Source organism: Lynx rufus, unplaced genomic scaffold (genome assembly GCF_022079265.1).
Source record: "Lynx rufus isolate CCGP_SWC_20201006 ecotype Redwood Valley unplaced genomic scaffold, mLynRuf1.p SCAF_3, whole genome shotgun sequence".
Lineage (NCBI taxonomy): Eukaryota > Metazoa > Chordata > Mammalia > Carnivora > Felidae > Lynx > Lynx rufus.
The window spans coordinates 117,025,273-117,050,803 of NW_025814845.1; the positions used below are offsets into that span (position 1 = coordinate 117,025,273).

Here is a 25,531-nt window from a genome sequence, read left to right on the forward strand (position 1 = left end):
TAAACCTTTGTCAGTATGCTTAATAAAGAATGACACAAGTATGTATGGAAGGGAAAACTTTTTAAAGTAATCAAGTTTTTCACCTTCTATGGAGGAAGAACACTTTGTAATAATGTTTTGAGAATGTCATTTGAAAGTTTGGTCAGTAATATGTTCTTTAAATCCATCACTGTTTGTACAATATAGATACTGTCCTGCTTTTGCTTCAGGTACTCAATAACCATTTCAGAAGCTCTGTAGTGAATTGGTCTAAAAGATACCAATAAATTCTAAAGTTTGATAGTCTGGAAGCCAAGCTAAGCGTCCCCACTTGTAAATTAGAATGTAACATAGTGACATACATGAAAAAATATAATTGTGTCTCCTGTCCTATTTTTCCTTGCTTTCAGCATATGTGTGTTAGAATTTTATGTAGTCTTAAAATCCATGTTTAGAATCTTCCCTGTTTCTGTAATAATGAATAAAATACCAAAGTAGTGATAGAATTGAAGTAGCAGGAAAATTATGTTTGTTTTAGCATCAGAAACGTGAATCGATGTTAAAATCAATTTTTGTATATGCCAGATCAAAGAGAGCGTGCCAGTGACAAGAATGGTGTAAAAATAGAATTATACTGGTCGTAGTTCAAGTATGTTCTGAAAGACAATCTTTAGGGAAATGGGAGAATCAGGGGATATCAGTATGTCAGTGAACCTAGATCAGCCTCTCTTTGTATATAAATATGGTGATATAGTTAGATATAAAAATCAGTGTCTTACTGGCACCAGTTTAGAAAACAGGATCTTTTTCTTAAAAAATGCCCATCCTGATTTTTTTTCTACTTTAACAGCTACTTGGATTTGTATGTATTTTTCTATGTGAAAAATATATGTACTCTTCATTTTTATTCCAGTATTAATAATTGTTTAAATACTGTTTCTCCCCTTTGCATTCAGCGAAATAGAACTTGGTCAAAGATTTGCTCAAAGGAGCAGCATTACATGAGTGGAAAGTGGAATTCTCGTTTCCAGAGCAGAAAAGATTACACACTATCATGGCACAGAAGAGAAGTTTGGCTTGGAGGGCAATAATGTTTAGAATTAATGATCAGGGGCCAGCAGCTATTTTCTCAGGATAAAGGGTCCACCTAACTTCTCTCTGAACAAGTCTGGGGAGGCTTCCTTTCCATTTTCACGTTTATGAACCTCTCCGCACAAGCAGATTTTTAACAAAGACGAAGGGACTTATTAAACATCTGAGAGAAATCATGAGTGAGCTGGTTCTTTTTTTCTGGCTTCACCTTTTGACAAGAAAAAGTTTGAATGTAGTTCAGGTAAGACCTAACTATTATAGGGCAATCCTTTTTTTTTTCCTTCTTTCTTTTTTTAATTATAGGGCAATTCTGTGGTTCTGTTAATGTATTAAAAAAATAAGCAGTGGCTTTCCCTGGGGGAAAAAGTGCTGGTTGTCAACTTAAAGAAATCGATTTTTGTCTACTTTGGATAAAACAATTAACTTCCTATGTAAAAGCAATAGTTTAAATGTGATGTCATTTTGTTCAGAATGTTGTGAACAAATAAAAAAGTGTGTCAAAATTGTTACAAGCCGCTCTGCTAATCCTTCTGTCTCTTCCTATCCTCCCCATCCCTTACTTAAGCCATTTATGTTCATGAAACAGTGACTTCCTTATTTAACCCTTTAATCATGTTCCTATAGGGTAAATCAGAATACACAGAAAATTTTTATTTTTGTGACTAACTCATCCACTAATTACCTATTTAAGATGTTATTGGGTAACAACAATTGGTTATGAGACCAGAAAAGAGCTGGAAAAAAAGGAAAAGAAGCTACCACTCCCACCCCCCATTCTTACAAAGGATAGGAATAATTCATACTGCACTACAGTGTGCTTTTCTTAACTTTACAGTGTATCTTAGATACATTTTTATATTAATACATAGCTTCCTTATTCTATTTATTTACAGCTGCAGAGCATTCCTGTGTGTGTGTATCATTTTGAACTAAACAAAAATACTACATATGGAACTGGTTGGATTCAGCAAATGAACTTTATTAAAGCTAATACTAATTATAGCTTTAAAATGTATGTATTAGAAAAAAGTGGCTGAAAATTAAAGACAAAGCAGTCATCTCAAGGAGTTTGGCGAAGATCAAAATAAATGTAAAGAAAATAAAGAAGGAGATATTAAAGGTCAGAGCTTAGATGCATGGAATAGAAATGCATACAATAGAATCAACAAAAGTAAAAATCTGTTGCCTGGAAAGACTAATAATACTTATTAACCTTGGTGAGATAAATAAAGAATAAGGGGGGCGCCCAGCTGGCTCAGGTCAGTTAAGCATCCAACTCATAAATTCAGCTCAGGTTGTGATCCCAGGGTCGTGGGATGGAGCCCGATGTCGGGCTCTGTGCTGAGTATGTAGCCTGCTTGGGATTCTCTCTCTTTCTCTCTCTCCCTGCCACCTGTTCATACTTCCTCTCTCTCTGAAGTAAAAATTTTTAAAAATTTTAAAGAATAAGGAAGAAAACAAATAATGATACCAAGAATTGAGTGTGAAACATCACTACAGATCCTGCAAATATTGGAAAGAAAATGTATTGAGGATAACCTCAAAAATTTGAAAATTGAGATGGGATATAAACATTTCTAGAAAAATATAACTTACCAAAACAAAACTGTACAAAAAGAAATAGGGAATCAAAAAGTCCTAGCACTATTAAATGGATTCAGTAATTAAAAACCTTTCCATTAAAAAACCTACAGTTCCATGTAGCTTGCACTGGTGAGTTAACACATTTAACAATAAAATGGTAACAATTTTCATAATCTTTTCTAAATAATGAAGGGTGGACACCCTATAATTCATGAGACTATCATAATCTTGATGACTCAACCCAACCAGGACAGAACAAAAAAGAATAATTATATGCTCATGTCACTTTGGATGCAGTAATCCTAAATAAAATAGAAGCACACTGAAATCCAGAAATATATTGAATTTCATATATTACATAATAAATAATGAACTGCATATAGATATGCTGTTTTAATGTGTGATCAATTATAGCTCAGTTGGGTTAATTCCCAGAATAAAATTAATGAAATTTACCACGTTAATATTTGAAAATCACATGATGATCTTAAAAGTCGCAGGAAAAGCATTTGATAAAAACTCGACATCCATTCATGTTAAAAACATAGCAAATGAGAAATAGGGGTTACCTTAATTTTACAAAATGTGTCTTTATAAAATAAACCCTAGCAAATATATTTAACGGTAAAATGTCTAGATCAGAAATAAGAAAGGGTGTCACCACTTGTATCAGTCAGCTTTTGCCACAGGAACAATGCATAACAACCAATCATACAAAAATCTTAGGGGCATACAAAAAAGCATTTCCTCCTCACACATGGGTAGGCCAACCAGGCAGCTTTGCTAATCCCAGCTGGATTCAGCTGGCCTTAAACATAGGTCGTGGGTTTGCTTCTTGTCAGCTCCATGTGACTTGTGCGTCTGGGACCAGTGGGCTACCTGAGGTATGCTCTTTATACGGTGCAGCAGAAGCACAGAAACAACAAGCCCAGTGGCTCAAAGGTATTTCAGGCCTTTGCTAACATCATGTCCACCAATGTTCGCTTGGTCATCTAGCAGGTCACATGGACAAGTCCAACATCAATGAAACAGCGAAATATACTCTATTAGGAAGGGGTAAGGAGTGAACATTTGACGAGTAATCCAAATTGTCACAGCACATCTGTTCAAAGTTGTGCTATAAATCCCACCTGGTGCTGTAAGACAAGTGGATGGAAAGAAAGAAAAGTGACTATTCATAAGTGATATATGTACATAGAAAATCCAAGAGAATTGATCAGATATCAATGGTAGAGGAGGAATTTGATCAACTATCGAGGGTGATCATTTATCAAGGATGAGGGATTCTGGCTAAACCTATTCAGCCTGATTTTTTGCTAAAACTGAGCTCTTGAAGACATGCCTAACAATGGCACTTCTTGGGAAAACACGGCTCAGAGGAGCCTGATTACAGTTTGGTCAAAGGGCAGCATCTTGTTACTACTGCCTATTGCCTGAGCAAGATTTCAGCAAAGAAACGAAGTTTTATGTTTTCTTCCTAATCCTTGACAGAAATATGCAGCTGTAAGGTGGTGATCTTTCATTTGGATTCCCCCAGAATCAGACCTAGAGATAAAGAAGTGTCATTCATTTGGGAGGTGATCCCAGGAAGTGCTGGTAAGGGAGTGGGGAACCGAGGGAGGGAACTGAAGTCCTCCCATTAAGGGTATTTTGTATTAAGTAAAATAACACTGTGTGTAACTGGATTCTGAGCCCTTGGATGAGGATGAGGGGTGACTCCATCTGAGGATAAGGGGACTGAAGTATTTATACACCAACTCCCATCAGTTATTGGGCAAGGGCCTCCCAGGGGTGTGTTATTTTCCCTGCACTTCTAGCATGCCGTGCACAGGTGTGCAAAGATGGCTCTGATGGCCAGAAGACCCTGTAGAGGTGCTGACATGACAATAGGAAGTCAGGCCCATGTGTGCTAAAGTGGTAAGAGCAGGGTGATGGGTGTGGGATATTGAAGACATTTGCTACAAGACACTTTTGCAGGTAACAACAGGGGAAATAAGCACCAGGGAAAAACCTCATAAAGTTAAGGGGAAAAAGACAACAGTAGATAGAATGGAGCCGATAAAAACAAATAGAATGCTGCCTGACAGCCTGTGGGCTTCCTGGACCTTGTGTCATTACTTGTTTGGGGTTGAAAACAAGCTTGGACCATGCCTTATACTTTGTAAATCTCTTGTTTATTCTTTCCCTGTCTCTTCGGCACTCAGTTTGTAGGCATGAAAAAAGGTTACTGCAGGTGTTAATAATGAATTTAGCTTTGCTGGAAAGATGCCATGAAGATTCATTTTTATCCCAGTAGAAATCTAAGACTGTTCCTGTATCTAACCAAAGGTACCTTCTGGCTCAAAAATTCTGTAACTCTGGGATAGATACCATGATTCTAAAAATTTTTTTAATGTTTATTTATTTTTGAGAGAGACAGAGAGAGAGAGAGAGAGAGAGAAGGGGAGGGTGGAGCAGAAAGAAAGGGAGACACAGAATCTGAAGCAGGCTCCAGGCTCTGAGCTGTCAGCACAGAGCCTGACATGGGGCTTGAACTCACAAACCATGAGGTCATGACTTGAGCCAAAGTCAGACGCTCAACTGACTGAGCCACCCAGGTGCCCCGACACCACGATTCTAATAACAATAGGCCCAAATGATTATAGTGACTTAGATTAGAAGTTGTTAAAAGTGCCGTAAAATATAGACTCTAAAAATTAAAAAAAAAAAACTAATAATTACATTTAAAGTAAGTTTCTGCCTATTGGTTCTAAAGACCTTCACTTGTTATTGGACCACTTTGTAGTCCAGGTGAACTGCACCTAGTCTTAGATTCAGATATAGGTCCAAAACGGCAAACCTTTAAAGGTATTAACGGTCCTTTATTGAATATATTAACTTACAACTGGGTTAATAAGTTAAAAGGAAACATTAAATATTTATAAACCTAAAATGCACCGCTCCATTTGCCTCTTCTGGCGACCTGAATTATAATTAAAACATATTAAAGTTCTTCATATCCAATCGTAAGACCCCAGCCCTCCCCAAATAGGCAGATTCAGTCATTTATCCGGACACTGCATTTGCCAGGGTGCATACTGAGTGTTTTGTTTTCTCCCTCTTAAAACACGGAGAATAAAAGTCACAAGAAATAAATACAATTTTTTCTTTAAAACACTCCCTCTTAAAACACTGAGAATAAAAGTCACAAGAAATAAATACAATTTTTTCTTTAAAAAGTCCAAAATTCAATTAGTATTCCTCTATCTTTTTAGGGTGAAATAAAATGAGTAGGTTCTGTTTGTTTTGGCTTTTAATTATCTGGTCAGTCAGCACAGATTCCCACCATTGTGTTACATCCTTTTCCTGAAGACGATTATGTGGCACAGTCCATGGTCTGCCTTGACTTCATCAGTTCCCGTTTCAGCTGTTCAAAGCACACAAACATAATGACGTTCCAGGATCCGAGTCGCAAGAAGGAAGGTACAAATCTAGGAAAGTGCACATCACCATTCTCTGAGTTTGTTAGAATTCTTAAAGTTATTGCGGCACAGACAGCTTATGCTTCTCACTGTGCCACTCTTCTCAAATAAAGGCACTTAAAGGTAGCTATTTTTCACCCTTCCCTACTGTGCACCTAAAATAATATTGTCTAAAACTTCTTCAAAACAACAAAACCGAGGTGCTCACATCTAGACACATACATACACAGCCTTCACTCCCTCCAAAGCATGTCTCGTTCCTGAAGGGGCATTTTCCAATAACTCCCCTTTTTTGAGGGGTGGGGAAAGTTCTGCTTTGTTTTGCTCTGCTTTCTGGATGGGAGATAGAAACTGTTGAAAGAGGAAAAGGAGAAAGCAAAGAAAAAGTGATAAGTGGACCGACCATTTTCCAGAGTGAAGAAATTCGTGCTGTCCAGATCTTGGCAATTCTTGTCCTTAAACTGTCAAGAGACTAAGTGCATTTTTTGGTTTTGCTTTTTGTGGGTTTTGTGTGTGTGTGTGTGTGTGTGTGTGTGTGTGTATGTGTTATGTTTAAGAATTATGTCAAACTGTGCAGACCAAATGATTGACTTCAAATGCCTGTTTGCAGCAATGAGATATTCCAGAAAAAGATGTCATCAGTTAAATCTGCCTTGGGTAGATTTTTTAAAGAGATCTGGCCTATAAAAATCAGACCCCCAAGGTTTTTGTGTGTGGTTTTGTTTTTTGTTTTGTTTTGTTTAGGTCTCAATACATTTCTTCTGACTCCTGGATGGATGTGTGTGTGTGTGTGTGTGTGTGTGTGTGTGCATATTTTAATTACATATTTTAAATGTTCATAAGTCTACCATTTTACCATTTTAAGTGTGTAGTTCAGTAGCATTAAGTACATTGTGAGCAACCACTGCCCATCTCCAGAACCTTTTGGTCATCCCTAACTGAAACTGTACATATTAAACAAGAATTCCCTATGCTCCTACCTCCCCCAGCCTCTGCTAACCACATTCACTTCTGTCTCTATGAATCTGACTACTCTAGATGCCTCATATATGTGAAATTACACAACATTTGTCCTTCTGGGGCTGGCTCAATTTATTTAGCGTAATGTTTTCAGGCTTCATCCTTGTTGTCACATGTATCCCCAAAAGGTTTTAAATTAAAAAAAAATATATTGTTAAATGGTTGGGGCGCCTGGGTGGCGCAGTCGGTTAAGCGTCCGACTTCAGCCAGGTCACGATCTCGCGGTCCGTGAGTTCGAGCCCCGCGTCGGGCTCTGGGCTGATGGCTCAGAGCCTGGAGCCTGTTTCCCATTCTGTGTCTCTCTCTCTCTCTGGCCCTCCCCCGTTCATGCTCTGTCTCTCTGTCCCAAAAATAAATAAACGTTGAAAAAAAAAAAAAAAAAGAAATGGTTAATGGTTGATAACTTATATATCCATTCTAAATTAATTTTGTAATGTATTTCATTTGTATTAACATATAAGTGCTGATTATGGTGAATTGGAACCTTGTGGATAATGTGATTGGTGCATCTATGCTTTTGATAAGGTTTGAGGCATTGCCTTACAATTTTAAAGGGTTATAGAATGTTGTTATATTATCACTAGTTTAGTCCTTATGAAGTATATCCATAAATTAGTTCATACTCTATTTTCTTAGGAAGGTAGTTTCCAATATAATATTGCTTAATGGGAAATGGGATCTACACGATACTAGTTTCTAGGTGAGTATAATAATTATCTAAGCCACACCATTTTCTGCATCACTTTTCCAGGTCAGTGGCAATGATTTTTCTCTACTTTTACTTTAATACAATCTAAAAATCTGAGTCCATCAAGTCACAATAGTGAAAATTCCAGCTATCGCACTACTGGATATTTACCCAAATATAAGAAAGCTAATTCAAAGGGATACATGCATCCTTGTGTTTATAGTGGCATTATTTACAATTGCCAAGATATGGAAGCAGCCAAAGTGTTCATGGATAGATGAATGGATAAATATGTGGTACACACACACACACACACACACACACACACACACACACAATGGAATATTACTCAGCCATGAAAAGAATGAAATCTTGCCATTTGCAATGACATGGATGGAGCTAGAGAGTATAATGCTATGGGAAACAAGTCAGTCAGAGAAAGATAAATACCATATGGTTTCACTCATAAGTGGAATTTAAGAAACAAAAAAGCAAAGGGAAAAAAATAAGACAAAGACAAACCAAGAAACAGACCCTTAACTATAGAGAACAAACTGATGGTTACCAGAAGGCGGGTGGAGGATGGGTTAAAAATGTGATAGGGGAGAAGGAGGGCTCTTGTGATGAGCGCTGGGTGATGTATGGAAGTGTTTAGGGGCGCCTGGGTGGCTCAGTCGGTTAAGCGGCCGACTTCGGCTCAGGTCATGATCTCGCGGTCCGTGAGTTCGAGCCCCGCGTCGGGCTTTGTGCTGATGGCTCGGAGCCTGGAGCCTGTTTCCGATTCTGTGTCTCCCTCTCTCTGACCCTCCCCCGTTCATGCTCTGTCTCTCTCTGTCTCAAAAATAAATAAACATTAAAAAAAATTTTTTAAAAATAAAGTAAAAGTGTTGAATCACTATATTTACACCTGAGACTAATAGAACACTGTACATTAACTGGAATTAAAATAAAAACTTGAAATTAAAAAATATTTTTAAAAAATTTAAATAGTAAAAATCACATCCTATTTTCTCTTACTCCTCTATTACACTTTCTCTCCACTTTATAGTTCTCTAGTCCCGATCAGGCAAAATCCCATCTATGTTTCCAATAGACTGGGACCAAGTGAGAGGTCACTGATTTTAAGTGAGCTTCTGATCAAGGCTGAGAAAATTTTAATATCACAGTTTTTAATGTTCTGGCCCAGTGTTGGAGGATTGGAGATACTTATGGCAAGGAAAAATAGATACTAAGTATACTGCATAGACAAAGGCTGGTCAGCTATATGTCAACTATTTGGACAAGACAGCTCCCCAAAACACATAGATACTGTGAACACAGCATTACAGATAGAGAAGACCATATCCTACCCTTTGAAAAAAGCCAGTGGTCCTTCTTTAGTGAGCATTGTAATTGCACAGCTGGGCACACTTGTGTACTGTCCTGGTGGAGAATTAACAAATCTGGTTTTTACCACATCCACTGGAGAGGACAGAACAGTTGTGCAAAATCCGGCGATGAGAGCTGACACAAAGTGGCAGGGTAGGTCATCTAAAACGGACCAATGAGACAAGTCAGCATCAGACTTTTGGAAGAAGCTTCTAGTTTTCAGTTCTCTATCAGATCCTTACAGAACCTGTTAGAATATTTTAGGAACCTATCCAATGGTACTACATTTTAGATAAAAACACTGATGAGCTCCTTATTTAACCAGCTCATTTGGATATAGTGTGGGATGGACTCACCTTCTGAATTATGCTATATAAAGAATAAGATGCCAACAAAGTCCCATATATTAGTATTAAATGAGAATAATGCTGATTAAGAATATAGTTGCATTTTCTTTTTGTTGTAGCAAAACATCTAATATTTAGAGTTTGGGTTTTTTTTAATTGATTTTATTTTATTTTATATTTGAGAGAGAGAGAGAGACAGAGCATGAGCAGGGGAGGTACAGAGAGAGAGGGAGACACAGAATCTGAAGCAGGCTCCAGGGTCCAAGCTATCAGCACAGATCCGGACACGGGGCTCAAACTCATGAGCAGTGAGATCATGACCTGAGCCGAAGTTGGACGTTCAACTGACTGAGCCACCCAGGTGCTCCACCCCCCCCCCCTACTTTTTTCCTTAAAAACTCTATCTAATGGGGCCACCTGGGTGGCTCAGTCGGTGAAGCATCTGACTTCATCTCAGGTCATGATCTCAAGGTTCCTGAGTTCAAGCCCTGCATTGGGCCCTCTGCTGACAGCTCGGAGCCTGGAGCCTGCTTCAGATTCTATGTCTCCCTCTCTCTCTGCCCCTCCCTGCTCTTACTCTGTCTCTCTTTCTCTCTCTCTCTCTCAAAAATAATCATTTAAAAAAAGTTATATCTAATGTTCAAAATTACTTAATTTTTTAAAAGAGAGAACTGTTACAATTAGGGGGTTTAGTACAATGTGGCTGGAGAAGCTCCAGGATGAAATTGTAAATGTGCAGACCTGGTTGTTATCTACAATAGGAAGTTACCTGCTAGTAGTTTGTTTTTCACGAGGGCCTCCTTCATTAGATCATATGTAACTATTTCTGTACAATTGATGATGACATTTCTCGTCAGATTGGGAGTAGTCCCTGAAAAGAAGAAAATGTTTAATATCTCCAGTATACGATAAAGTGGTAATTGAATACATGTGTTTTAATAATTATAAAATTCACCTTAAAGTCAGTTACCTTTCCAAAGGCCTGTCAGGCCTTCCGTTGTTGCTATAATTCTGTAAGCGTTGTAAGTCCCGGTGTATCGGGGTTTGAGACCATGCAGATGGCTCTGTGCTTGAAGTCTGACCTTCACGACCTCTGTGGGTTGCCCTATGAATACTGCTACTCCTCCAGTCGTTAGACCAGCTGAGATCTTGCTTCCTAAACCAGCTGTTGCTATTCAGAGAGAAAAAATATTTATCAAGCAAAAATTAAAAAAAAAACAAAAAACAAAACAAAAAACCAAGACCCAGAATGCAACTCTGTCTTTTTAATTTTAGTAGTTAGTATTATTCTATCTTTATATCTTTTCTATTTCCCCAATGCTTGTGATGATCATGCACTAAGTATGTGCTAAATCACTATAGGCTAGAAACCTCAAAGTTGACTAGAATTTTTTAAAAAATAAAGACTTTGAAGCACCAAGAAACACAATACTTAGTTCTTTCCTATATTTGGGTCTCTTTTTCTGTATATCCCAACTGGGAGGAGGCACCAGTCACCAGGGAGGCTTAACCTTCCTCTCATCAATGGTGATGTTAATTATTGGACTTCGAGGTCTTAGGAAAATCCCAAGTGGGCAAATGGCCCCCGTATGGGATGTCAAGTGGTATCAGGCTATGAAGGGTTACAAAGGGAACAACAACAACAAAAAGAAGTGAAAAAAAGTGATTTTTGATATAAAATTTTGAAATCTTTTAGCCTAAGTTACTCAAGACAGATATTATTTAATCAACTATAAATAGTCTTGGAGCCCTCCTCTCCCACCCCCACCCCCATGCTCATTCCCATAATTAAAGTATGGATCAAAAACATTTACTCATCAAGGGCTTTCTCAGTCATTCTGTTTCCTAATCTGTAAAATAGAGACAATAACATCTACCTCATAGAGTCACTGTGTCAGTTAAAATAATATCAATTCAGCACTTAACATACTAACCTGCATATAGGAAGTACAGCAATTCTTTTCCTAACTGTATGATTGTACTCTTTTCTCATCATGCTTGTCTAGGAGCTGAACATACAATAGATAACCATCTTTTAAATTGGCAAGCTTAAGTCCACTGTAGTCCTTCCTCACCGCTGCACCTGACTCGGTTCTCTGGTCTTCTCTAACACTGGAGACCTGACAAGGAAACTCTTAAAGGAAACGAGTTGTTTCCTGTCCTCTCAACTCTCCTCATGAGGTCTGATTTTCTTCCTTTCAGACCAAAGGTTTTCAAGTTTGCTGCATGCCAAAATTTCCAAGAAACTTGTGAGAACATAGATTCCCTGGTCCCAACCTGAGCAATTCAGATTCGGAGGACAAGGCAGTCCTCAGCACTTGGGAGTTTTAACAAGCTCCACTGGTGTTCCTGAGAGACTTCACTGTTTGGAGAACTTTGACTTAAATGTTATTTTGCAGCCCATCCATCTTCTCCAGATGGATATCCAAATGAGGCCCCAAATATCTAGGATCCACCGGGTGATTTTTACAAGTATAAATCTGCATCTGAAAACTGGATTTTGCACACTTTTCTTTCCATGAACGGTGAGTACCAAGCTAATATTGGATGCTTCCTTGACAATTTGCTATGAGGACCACTACCCTGCATGTAACATTGCTTGACCAGAGCTGGGTTCACATGTCTTTCTATCTGTCCTTCCCAGGAATGTTCCCTGCTTACTTTCTTCCCTCGCGCTGAAGAACTCCTGGACGGTGTCATAGAGGCCGATCCTAAGAGAGGCAAAGCTTATTTGTCTCTGGAGGCCAGCAGGCAGCCCACTATAGAGTTTCATCGGCCCTTCTGTTTTTGCCAGAGTGGTGATTGTTCCCAGGACACCTCTGTACTTAATGGTGCTGGAGGTCTGGCATTCGCCTTGGATCTGGAAATGAGAAAGGACAGGTCAGAGCGAAGTTAAAATTGAGTAAGGGGATCCTAACTGGTGAGGAAAGAACGAAGACTGGCCATAGGTGGTCCTCGGTGGAGGAGAAACTTTAAGCCAAGATTTTTCCGGCTGTGTTCCTATTTTCAGTTCCTTTTCCCTTTTCAGCAACGTCTCCCTATATATCTCTGTATCTCTCTAGCTATGTATATATGCAGAGAGATCAGCTATAATGCACATTTTGAACATTCCCACCCTCCCTGTATAAATTCTCCAGGACCCCTAAGCAGCAGATGCGAATGTGACCCCTCCAAATTAAGGAAGGCAAAGAGCCTGGCTTGTAAACTGGGAGAGGCTGGTATTGTTAGCCGTTAGAACACTTAATACACCCTAACTTTGGGGGCTTTGGCAGCAGACATGGTCAACCTGTCTTCCGTGGCTTCTTGTGGTTCTTCCGTTACTCTCAAAGCATTCCAGTTTCCCACCCTAATGCATCCAGTGCTGTGACAATGCCGCACCATTTGTTAAGGGGCCGACGGCCCTGCCTTGAGAAGGGGTGGTTAAACCAAAGCGCTTGTCAAAGGGACGCACAGAATATTTGTCCTCCCTCTCCTTGAGACACGTCCCCATCTCGCTCGCTACCTGTAGCCGGACTTTGGCCGTGTCCAGCGGGAAGGTGATCACATCCGCCACACAGGCCGCCACGCCAGCAGAGAAGATCTTGACCGCCATGGTCGGGGGCACGTCCGAGGCTGTCAGGCCCACCATCTTCGCTCAAATTGCGGAGCGACGAGCGGGCGCAAGGACGAAGGACTCGGGCCCCCGCAAGGTGGAATTTCTCCCTGCCTCTCTTCCCCTGTCTCGCTGGGACAGCAAACCGGCTTCCTGACTTCAGAGAGGCGGGGGACGCTCGCAGCTTGGGCGGCGCGCGGGCAGTGGCTGCAGGTGGAACCGGGCGCACCTCTCGTCTTCCCGCCCTCGCGCCGGGGAGGACCAAGGCTCGCTGGCTGGAAGCTCCTGTGCGCCCTGCCAGCGCCGGGTGACTTATATAGGCAGCCGCTCGGGGGCTGCGGCTCGCCAGGTCTCCGCAGACCGGGGGTGGACCTGGCTGGGGCGTGCCCTGGGACGCCAAGTCCCTCCCACCCGCATCCTCGCCGCGCGCCTGGAGAGCCGGCTTTCACCCCGAAAGCAGTCGCCGCGCACCTAGCCTTCTGCGCCCTGCGCCCTGCGTCCGGCACTTCCGAGGGAGGGCGCACCGCAGCAGGGACCAGCCCTGGTCCCAGCTGGGGCCGGGAGCAGGTGCGGGCTTCCTAAACAAGCGCGATCTCGGGGACTCTGGTAAAAGGTCCTGCAGAGTGGGAATTCACCCAAGCAAGAGTGGAGCGCCCCTTGTATCCTTCGGGCACCCTGGGAACCTTGCAGGCATCCTCTCGGCTTCCTTTCCTGTCTTTTTAACTTTTCATCCTCCTTTCTTCTTTCCAACCACCAAATCCAGACCCGGGAAAATCCAAGGCAGGAACCAAGAACACCTTGAATTTTAAAAAGAAATAAAGTGTTTCGTTTGAACGCTTTTTGCAGAGATTGTCAAATGAGATCACTGACATTCTAGAAAGCAAATAGTAAATTGCTAATGCACTCTATGAAGCGAGATATAACTTGCTCCTTTTACTTTCCTTTCCTAGGACAGGGCGGTGGAAATGACACCGGCAGATCCCTTGGCTCCAAGGGGCAGTTCTTCTGATCTGGCTTGGTCATCTGGACTCCCACTTTTGCTTCCTTCTAGTAAAATATGGTTCCAGAGACATCCCAGGTGGGAAATCTGTTGCTAGCTTACCTACAGTGATAAATTAAATGTTGCAATGTGTCTTTGTTCCTACTCCTACCCTGTGCAAAGCTGTATTGTGAGCATTCATTTATTCTTTCGGTTCAAGAGTAGGGAAAATAGGATACAGAGCCCCTAGAGAACGGTTTCCAAATACTCTGTAGGAACAGGTTGTGTGCCCTGTGTGAAAAGCCTTTCTAGAGGACTTCCAAGAGAGGACATGGCTGAGAGATGTTGAGGAAGCCAATGGTAAAGGTAGGGTGGGCTCTGAATAAACAGGAGAAGAAGACAGTGGTTTTCCTCCTCTGCAAACACCTGCTGAAATAAAGAGCAGTTGAGGCAAGTAGGTGGCATATACAAAGGCAAAGACTTGGGGAAAGCAGGGTGAATGTATGGGGATGTGTTCTGTTGACCTGCGTGAGAAAAATGGGTGATGGGAAGAAGGAGAGAGGCAGGGATGAAGTTGGTAAAAGATGAAAATGTGGAAGCCAAACATGGCCAGCTGAGGGCTGATCCTGAGAGTCTATTCCAAATGTGTGTTCATGTTATCACTTCATGCCTGTGCAGTTCTTTACAGATTGTACATGTTGTATTTGATATGGTAGACAATACAGCTTTGTGAATGGTTTGATATAGAGTCAAAGATTTTTCAGAGATGACTCTAAGAACATGGATAGTAGTGGAGAACCTGGGTAGCTCAGTCGGTTAAGCATCCGACTTCAAGTCAGGTCATGATTTCACCCCTGCAGACTGGGGGGTGGACCTGGCCGGGGCGTCCCCCTGGGCCGTGCTTGTGGGTTCGAGCCCCACTTCAGGCTCTATGCTGACAACTTAGAACCTGTAGCCTGCTTCAGATTCAGTGTCTCTGTCTCCCTCTGCCTCTCCCCTGTTTGCACTCTGTCTCTTTCTCTCTCAAAAATAATATGATAAACATTAAAAAAATAAAAGAGCATGGGTAGTAGGCTCAGTGATGGTGCCAGCTGATTGTCATGAGACAGTTGGGAAGGAGAGGTGATTTTAGGGGCAAGAAGATGAGATTAACTTTTAAAGTCTTGGAATTATTTGAAGAGAAGAGTGTTTATCATAGGTAAAAAGCTACCATAGAAAACTACATATAACATACTAAAAGAGCAAGAAATCAGAGCTGGGAGGTATTTGGGAGACAGCAATATGGATGCAATGAGAAAGGGTACGCTTTAAATGGGAGTGAGTACAACAGGATTGGGCCAAGTGGTAGGGGTACCCAGAGTTATGGTCTGGGAAGAATGGTCTTGTCAAAGGTAAAATTCGTAGTGTGTCCAGTCATGGAGCCATGATATTAGAGAATATAATTTAAGGAAGGGTGGGGTCTCGACTAGCATGAAATTTAGAAGATGTGTCAAAAGAGGACAAAAGTGAAGAAAAGCCTATTGAATTTGGCTCTAACACTATCGGTCATCTTAGGGAGTATGTTGTGGTGGAGTCATTAGGTTGAGGCTGATGGCTAAGCAGAGATCGAGAATGTTCAGTATAGTGTGACTAAGTGTCTAAGAGGGGGACACTTTTCCTTGGTGACTCTAGTGAACATCTGCTATCCGCTGGTTAGTCCCCAGCTCACAACTCACCCCTTCTGAGAGGCCCTTGGAAGGAAGTAGGAGAAAGTTTGCCTCAGGTCGGAGAGAACAGTAGGGTAGAGGGTGGCGTCCCCAAGGTCAGACTTTTCTGGCACAAAGAAGAAGAGGTGAAGAATAGGTCAGTGTGACCAAGGGTAACAGCCCTTTTATGACGTGGTTAAGGAATGGCAGCGAGTTCTTAACGTACTAAATTCCTATTTCCTTTTTGAAAATTTAGAGCAACATTTACAACTGTACTTGCTCAAGCTGTGGCCAATCAGGAATCACTGAACAAATGTCTCTATATTACATAAAAAAAGATAATGCTGTGCATTTGAATACTGTTCTACACTTTCCCATAATTCTGTCACTAACCACCAATAGGAAACACTGTGTTGTAGTTCTATAGATAACTGTGCAAATGACAGAAGAGATGATTCATAAAAAAAGAAATACAAATTTTAAAAATAGAGGTGATATATTTAATGTCATTGATAAAGTAATGTACCTTTTTCACCTAATAAATTAATACCCTGTCTCTACCAAAATTATAATTATTACCACATTGACATGTATATTTTCATATTATAAATTTAATCTTATAAATATACATAAATAATGAGTTAATTACAAACTGTGAAGGTAAAAACATGATAATTATAATATCAGTACTATATTAATGACAGCATTATAAATTTGCATAGTTCTTTTAGAAAACAGTTTGGCAGTATGCAATGAGCAAAGACAACATCCATGTCCTTTGATCTAATGATTCTTCTTCTGGATACCTTCCCTAAAATAATTAGCCAAAATGTGAAATAGCCATATATAGGATGATGCTTACCGCAGTCTAATATTTGTAAGAGCAAAGTAGTGGGGGTACCTACATCAGTTTGTCTCACCTGGGTTTGTCAGAAGAATCATGCATATTAGTGACCCATAGGTGTCCACCTGTATGCAGCGATACGTAAATGGAAGGAGAGACTGCACTTAGGAATTGGGAAAGTAGGGAGAGGGCAGGAAGGGGTTCTCTTAGTCCAGCCCAGCCCAAAGAGAGAGACTATCAAACTGTGTGTTAAAGGAGAAAATATTCTGTTTTCATAGCACAGTCATTTAAGAGAAACAAGCCCATGTGCAAATTCTAGCTAAGATACTTCCTGGCTGAGTGAGCGTGGACAAATGACTTCTCTGAACTCATATTCTTCACTTTTACAATGACTATTCTTGTGTCATAAGTTTATTCTCTTTTTTTTTTATGTTTATTTTTGAGATAGACAGAGCGTGAGTGGGGGAGGGGCAGAGAGAGAGGGAGACACAGAATCCGAAGCAGGTTCCAGGCTCCAAGCTGGCAGCAAAGAGCCCGATGTGGGGCTTGAACTTCCAAACCGTGAAATCATGACCTGAGCCCAATTCAGACACTTAACTGACTGAGCCACCCAGGTGCCCACATGAGGTTATTCTTATTAATGGATCACTCTTTGTGCTTAGCACCAGCTGCACATAACTGTCGTAAGCCTATGAAAGATTTATCCACTTCATGCACATAACAAATATTTACATAGCCTATAACAAGTACTGGACACTGTTCTAAACACTTTTTGAAGTTTAACACACCTACTCCTCATCTCGGCCCTTTGAAAAATGTACTACTGTTGTTCCACGTCATGGATGAGGAAACTCAGAGGCTTAGAGTGGTTTAGAATGTTCTCCTAGGTCATGTAACCACTGAATGGTACACTTAGGGTCTGTCTGAGCCCCAAACCCTCTGTCATTATATGATACCCAAACTGCCTTCCCAATATATTTATGACATGATATTTTCCTATGCTTTGAAAATGTAGAATGGCGAGGTATACTTATATATTTTCTTAATAAATTATATAAAAAGTTTCAAAGAAGTCATGTGAAATATATATCCTTTACTTGGTTTGTATACATGATGAAGGGATTTACAAAGAGTAAACATTGCAACACTTCTACTTTTAAAATCACTTTAATTCAAGGGCGCCTGGGTGGCTCAGTTGGTTGAGCACCTGACTTTGGCTCAGGTCATGATCTTGCCATTCCCAAGTTCGAGCCTCACGTAAGGTCTGTGCTGACATCTCAGAGCCTGGAGCCTGTTTCAGACTCTGTGTCTCCCTCTCCCTCCGCCCCTCCCCTGCTAGCACTCTGTCTCGCTCTCTCTCTCTCAAAAATAAATAAACATTAAAAAAATAAATAAAATAAAATCACTTTATTTCATTTCATCTTCAGGAAGAGCTGGTGGAAGAGGTGGAGAAGGTGATATATGAGATTTAGAAACATTTGATTTACAGGGATTGAGGCCCAGCGGAGGGACCAGAGAATGAAGAGGAAGAGGTGACTTGGAGAATAGGACATTCCTGTCCTCAGATACTTGGAGGCATATGCGGTGGACAGGTGAGATTTGTTCTGTACACAATTAGGGAAGAGCATTAGTGCCGAGGTAGGGAGAGTACTGGTAAGCATATTTTAGGTAAGCGTAAAAAATATTCTACTAGTCAATGTGATGGGAGATAGAATGTGTTGCTATTTTGGGTAAGGAGTTTGCATCACTACAGATATTTGGTTCTAGGTAGTTTTCCTATGCTTTAAAGATGTAGAATGCCTAGGTATACTCATATATTTTCTTAATAAATCATATAAAAAGTTTCAAAAAAGTCATATGGAATATATATCCTTTACTTGGTTTGTATACATGATGAGGGGATTTATAAAGAAAAGAATAAACATTGCAACACTTCTACTTTTAAAATCACTTTATTTCATTTCATGAAACATTTATTTGTTTAGTCTCTTTACACCTGTTTTCCTGTGTGTAAAATAGGGATGGCAGTCATAAGTGCAGTTATAGTGGGGCGCCTGGGTGGCTCAGTTGGTTAAGCGTCCAACTTCGGCTCAGGTCATGATCTCGTGGTTTGTGAGTTCGAGCCCCGTGTCTGGTTCTGTGCTGACAGCTCGGGGCCTGGAGCCTACTTCAGATTCTGTGTCTCCCTCTCTCTCTGCCTTTCACCCACTCACACTCTGCCTCTGTCTCTCTCAAAAATAAATAAACATTAAAAAAATTTTTTAAAAATTGCAGCTATCGTGATATTGTGAGGATGTAATTAAATAATACTAGTAAGATTTTAGCACAATAACTATAGAGGGGCACCTAGAAAAGGCATAATAAATGATCATTACAATTATATTTTATTAATGCAGTTTGGATGACCATTTTTCAGGTTGTTGTAAGGAACCAAAGCATTCAACTAACAGTTTTTTGGTTTTTTTAAATTTTTTTTAACGTTTATTTATTTTTGAGGCAGAGAGAGACAGAGCATGAACGGGGGAGGGTCAGAGAGAGAGGGAGACACAGAATCTGAAGCAGGCTCCAGGCTCTGAGCTGTCAACACAGAGCCCGACGTGGGTCTTGAACTCATGGACCGCAAGATCATGACCTGAGCCGAAGTCAGATGCTCAACCGACTGAGCCACCCAGGCGCCCCATTCAACTAACAGTTTTACTGAAAGGTGTACAAGTCCCTTCACACTCTGAGAACTTGAGTTCCAGATTCTGTGACCCATCCTGGGATGCAGTTATTACGTAGGGGAAGCAGGACTGGGACCCAGATCTCTTGGTGGAGGGCAGCCAGGAGTGGCATGAAGGTGAAATGGGGCCATTCCAGCTGAGAGCCAGCCTTGAGGCTCCCAGGGTGTAGGGGCTGCTGGGCTCTGTTGTGATGAGGACATGGTTGCCAGGTTAGAGGTCATGGCCCTGTTCCAGGATCCTCTCCCTCCCCTAATCTCCCAGACCAATGGAAATGTCAGAGCGATGCATCCTGCCTGGCGGAGAGGACTTGGCTAAAGGTCAAGGATTGCAGCCCTAGTGTGAATGTGAAATGGACACGGGGGGAAGGAGCAAAGACTAACTGAGGTTACCCTGGAAGCCTTCTCGGTGATGTCTGTGGTTGTTGCTTCAGTTTGCCTGTTTCCAACACTGCTCCCAAGTCAGAGACGTCCAGGAGGCCTTCTTGGCCAGACTGTGAAATGTCCCACTGCAGCCCCTGTGTGGCAAGCTGTCTGAGAAAGATGTAGCCTGACACTAAAAATTAAAGGTTGGATTTATTTCATCTACAGCATGATGGAGCCAGGCAAAGTAAAGAAATGACTACCTTGAACTATTTTCACATTGTTGTTTGAATGTGCTGGGTAAGATGCCAAAGGGGCAGGCAGTGGAGAATCTCCCCACGGAATGCGGTCTCCCACACCTGACGTGCCCAAGGTGCTGGGTCTGGAGGCAAAAAGATGGGGGAAACATCTGACTATATGCACTCTTTGTCATGTGCAAATGTATTTGTGTGCTTAAAATTCCATACAAGTTCTCTCTTTTACATTTTACTTGTGTAGTCAGAATGACTGTTTGGAAAGACATAAGCGACTGATTTATAAATGTCTAAATTTCTGGGGTGCCTGAGTGGCTCAGTTGGTTAAGTGTCAACTTCAGCTCAGGTCATGATCTCACAGTTTGTGAGTTATCTCTGCTACCAGCACAGAGCCCGCTTTGGATCCTCTATCCCCTTCTCTCCCTGCCCCTACCCTGCTCTCTCTCTCTCTCTGTCTCTCTGTCTCTCTGTCTCTCTCTCAAATAAATAAACATTAAAAAAAATTCTTAAGGGACACTTGGGTGGCCGGTTAAGCAGCCGACTTTGACTCAAGTCATGATCTCGCAGTTCATGAGTTCAAGGCCCGAGTCAGGCTCTGTGCTGACAACTCAGAGCCTGGAGCCTGCTTCAGATTCTGTGTCTCCCTCTCTCTCTGCCCCTCTTCTGCTCACGCTCTCCCTTTCCCTCTGTCTCTTAAAAATAAATAAATGCTAAAAAATTTTTTTTAATCTTAAAAAAAATAAAATAAGATGTCCAAATTTCACAGATAAGAAAACAAAGTCTTTTCTGCATTATTTTCCTGTGATCCGTAGAATGACCTTTTGATCACTCTCCTGGAGGGTTTCTTTGCCCAGCTAAATTTCATAATGAAGTCACTCTCTTGGAGTTTAGTCTACTTAGAAGTAGACTCTTAGCATTGTGCTCTATTTCATGTTTCTAGCCCTTTCCCTTTGCAGGTGCTCCCTCTTTGTTTAGATCCTGTGCTAAACTCTTTTTTAGTACTTCTTTTTTTTTTTTTTTGTTTATTTTTGAGAGACAAAGAGGCAGAGCATGAATGGGGAAGAGGTAGAGAGAGAGAGGGAATCCAACGCAGGCTCCAGGCTCTGAGCTGTCAGCACAGAGCCCCACTTGGGACTCTAACTCACGAACTGTGAGCCAAAGCTCACGTGTTCCATGACCTGAGCCAAAGCCTGACGCTTAACCGACTGAGCAACCCAGGCGTCCCTCAGTATTTCCTGATAGGGTATGAAGAGGATTGGCATTTGGGGGTATCTATTCATTGGGTGGAGCTCTTCTCCCATTCTAGCTGTTCTATCATTCTACTTGTTTATGCAGCGAATGTGATTCCACATGCATTTATTGTGCACTTGCTGCATGCACTGTGCTGAAGTTTGGGGAGATGGACACACTAATAATGATCGTGATATAATATGCTAGGTGCAGTGTTAGAGATGTACTCAGGTGATCAGAGAGCAGAAGAGAAGGGTATCTGACGCAGACTGTGGGCATGTGGGGGGCTTCCGGAAGATGATGCAGATGAATCCAACTCTTAGAGAGTGAGTAGGAATTATCCGGGCAAGAGGTGTGGAGAGCAAGGTCATGCTGGTCACAAGGGACCACACAGCCAAGACATGGAACCAAGGAACAGCATAGTAAGTTTGGATAAATAAAAGCTTATTGGTATTTTGGGATCATAAAAGGCAAGGCAGGGGGAGGCAAGAGACCAGACTTGAGCCTAAGGAGGCAGCGCAACTCTGGGAGGCTCTTCTAAGTAATGAGGAGGTTTTAAACACGGGAGGGACAAAGTTAGTTTTGTGTTTTAGATACATTTATGTGGCTTTGGGGCAGATGTCTTGAGGACCCCGAGGAAGAATCTGTTCCACGCCTCTTGCCTACCTTCTGCTGGTTTGCTGCCAGTCTCTGTTCACCTTTATGTGGTGTTCTCCTTGTGTGTGTGTATGTCTTTTTATAAGGACACCAGTCCTATGGATTAGGGCCCACCCTAATGACCTTATCTTTTTTTTTTCATCTATAACAATTGTATATATTTAAGGTGTATGACATGATAATCGATAAACAGGCATAATTCGGAGATGTTTTGAGTTGGGTCTCAGACACTACAATGAAGAGAATGTCACAATAAAGCTAGTCAAAGTAATTTCTTGGTTTTCCAGTGCATATAAAAAGTATGTTTATACTGTAGTCTACTAAATGTGCAATCGTATTATGTCTAAAAAATTAATGTGCATAACTTAATTTTAAAATATTTTATTGCTAAAAGACGTTAAACATCGTCTGAGCGTTTAGCAAGTTGTAATCAGCAATCACAGATCATCATTACACATATAATAATCAAAAGTTTGTAATATTGCAAGAATTACCAAAATGTGACACAGAAACACAAAGTGAGCAAATGTCATTGGAAAAATGGGGACACAGAGTTGCCACGAACCTTCAGTTTGTAAAAAATGCAGTGTCTGTGAAGCATAATAAAGCAAAGTGCAATAAAATGAGGTGTGCATGTACATATACATAGTGAAATGATTACTAAGTTAAGCTAATAACATATGCATCTCCCCACATCGTTACCATTTTTTTCTTTTGTTGTGGAGACAGCACCTGACATCCACTATTAGCAAATTTCCAGTATTTGATACAGTATGATTAACTACATCATGCTGTCCATTAGACATCTAGACTTATTCCTCCTACAGAACTATAACTTTGTACCCTTTAAAAAAAAAGTTTACTTATTTTGAGAGAGGGAGGGAGAGGCAGTGAGAGAGGGAGAGAGAATCCCAAGCAGGCTCCACACTCTCAGCTCAGAGCCCCATCCAGGACTCCATCTCATGAATCATGAGATCATGACCTGAGCCAAAATCAAGAGTTGGATGTTTAACCAACTGAGCGGCCCAGGTACTCCTCAGATTTTTTTCCTTTCTGTGTCTGACTTATTTCATTTAGCATAATTGTCTTCCAGCTTCATCCATGTTGCCTAATGACCTCGTCATTAATTAATTAATTAATTAATTTAACTAATTACATCTGCAGCAACCCTATTCCCAAATAAAGTCACATTCTGAGGTACTTGGGGTTACATTTTTTAACATATGAATTTGGTGGGAGAGGGACATAACACAACCCATAACAGGTGCCAGTGATAAGCTGCAGAGGACTTTTTTTTTAAGTTTATTTATTTTGAGAGAGAGAGAGAGAGAGAGCGTGCGTGCATGCAAGTTGGGGAGGGACAGAGAGAGAGGGAAAGAATCCCAAGCAGGCTCCGAGCTGTCAGCGCAGAGCACCTCGCAGGATTCCGTTTCACTAACTGTGAGATCATGACCTGCGCCAAAACTGGGTGGTTAAGCCGACTGAGCCTCCCAGCCGCCCCTGCAGAGGGCTCTTTTGGCAAACCTTGAGCTTAGATGTCACCGTTGGGTTAAAAAGGAATAAATAGAAAAACAAAGAGGAAGCATGGTGGCAAAGAGAACTTCCCTCTTCAAGGAGCTGGAAGAAAATGTAAGACAAATTTCATGGCCTATTAAAAAGGATGTGGTGGGGGGGCGCTTGGGTGGCTCTGTCAGTTAAGCGTGGGATCTCACAGTTTGTGAGTTCAAGCCCTGCTTCAGGCTCTGTGCTGACAGCTCAGAGACTGGAGCCTGCTTTGGATTCTGTGTCTCCCTCTCTCTCTGCCCCTCCCCCATTTGCACTCTTTCTCTCTCTCTCAAAAAAAAAAAAAACATAAATAAACGTTAAAAAAATTTTTTTAAAGATGTAAAGAAGATATGAATTTTGAAAAAAGAAGCAGAAAGTCCCAAAGAAGCAGAAAGTCCCATGAGAAATCATGCCAAGGGAAATATTAAAAGAGGATGAGAGGCAGGCGAATCAGGAAGAAAAGGGACCCGCGAGAGCTAAGAAAGAAAGGCAGAGAAATCAAAATTTCAATAGCCAAATGGAAATCTGATCTGGTGGAAAGAATACACAGAATTTGCATAGGGCTACTTAATGTTTCAAAATATTATTTTATGGGTTTTTTTCCCCTTCCTGTATTTTTCCTTTTAACTTCATCTCATTCAAGTGGGTAGCTGGCTTTACACTTACTGCTTTAGAGGTAGAAACAAATTAGTGGAATGGACACATTGCCCTGAAAAGACTTTCTTCCCAGCTTTTGTGTCCGGGAACTCAAGTCCCAGAAAGGAAGAGGGTGTTTGGTTAGAGGCAGGATGGCTTCCAAGAACAATGGGACCCAGTGGACTGCCCCCTCCTCCTGCCCCCCACCAATCCCCAGGAAAGAAAAGCAGCTTCAGAGAGTTTTACCTGCCCCAGGTGTGGGCGTGAAAAGTGTGGAGACAAGCAAGGAAAAAACTCTTCTCCCACTCTTGACACTGTAAGATCCACAGCACGACCCCAGGATGCAGCCCAGAATAACGAAGAATAAATTTTCTGCCAGACGTGCAGAAAGGAACGGGAATCAGAAATGAAGTTGCATCAGAAGTGAATTTGCCAACATCCGCAAGGCACTCACTACTAGAATTTAACAGTGATTTGAGAACAAACCAGAAAACTTCCCGAATGCAGAGAACATCGGACAGGAAAATAAAGCTGATTAGAGAGATAATAAACATGACAAAAAGAGAATAGTGATCCAATCATAAGGTATGGAAAGCTCAGAAACATCCAGATACTCAGGTATAAATTACTTGAACAAGTAGGCCAGCTCATGGAGGGATGGATCAAAATTAAGAGCCCAAGAAAGAAGCTGGAAGAGGCTGCCTGCGGCCTTGGCTTACCTGAACTGCTCGCAGAACAAGGAACGGACCCTGGTCAGAGGAGGGCTTCCTGGCCCCATGCCTAGTCTGGCATCCTGTCCCCCAATGCTGCAGGACCAGGTAGCAGGCGCTCGCTCCCTGCCTCCACCACCTGCGTGCAGGTGGGCGAGCGATCTCCTCTGCCACAGCTCCTGCCCTGCAGACAGACAGCCGCGTTAGGAATCCCCAGGCCATCTTTGCTCAGGGAGGAGCCCACAGGTTTGGTGCCTTAACCGTCCACAGCTTTCCAGTGTGGCAACATCAAGCTGTACAGAGACAAGTAAGAGAATAAGTAGTGGAAGAACAGAAATCAAGTCACTATTAACCAAGAAATGCCACTGGGGGTTAGAAATCCCTGCTGGAGAAGTCAGGACATAGAAAATAAAGCATAATAGTACCACATGCATACGTATTTCAGCAGGACTTCTGAAGTTTAACAAAAGGCGTGTGTTTCCTGGGCACCAGAATTTTAAGCACCAGTCGTCCAACCATCCCCAGATGATAGCTGCCTGGTGTTTTTGAAATTACATTTGGGAAAATATTATGAAAATCTTCTGATAGGAATGTAAGAAAACACCCGTGTGTTACGGAACATTGTGCATTTCAGTAGCATTCATCAATCTTTCACTTTTGGTGACTTATCCATCATATCCTGTTTCAAGATTTTGTATTTCCATGCACTGAGTTATTAAAGAGCTGTCTGTTTGGATTACTACCTTTACTTGTGGCTTTTTTTAAATTAGTAAATTGT

General features: G+C 41.4%; 1 protein-coding gene across 1 annotated transcript; it reads right to left on the reverse strand.

The window, feature by feature from the left end:
* Positions 1 to 5,292: 5,292 nt before the first annotated feature.
* On the reverse strand, positions 5,293 to 24,932 carry UCP1 (uncoupling protein 1). The gene is made up of 7 exons (XM_047091459.1): positions 24,763 to 24,932; positions 13,042 to 13,928; positions 12,201 to 12,399; positions 10,510 to 10,710; positions 10,309 to 10,410; positions 9,174 to 9,354; positions 5,293 to 6,125 (listed from the first exon to the last, which is right to left on the reverse strand). The coding sequence occupies exons 2-7, from the start codon at positions 13,165 to 13,167 to the stop codon at positions 6,011 to 6,013; spliced, it is 924 nt and encodes a 307-aa protein (XP_046947415.1). The 5' UTR covers positions 13,168 to 13,928; positions 24,763 to 24,932; the 3' UTR covers positions 5,293 to 6,010.
* Positions 24,933 to 25,531: the final 599 nt, after the last annotated feature.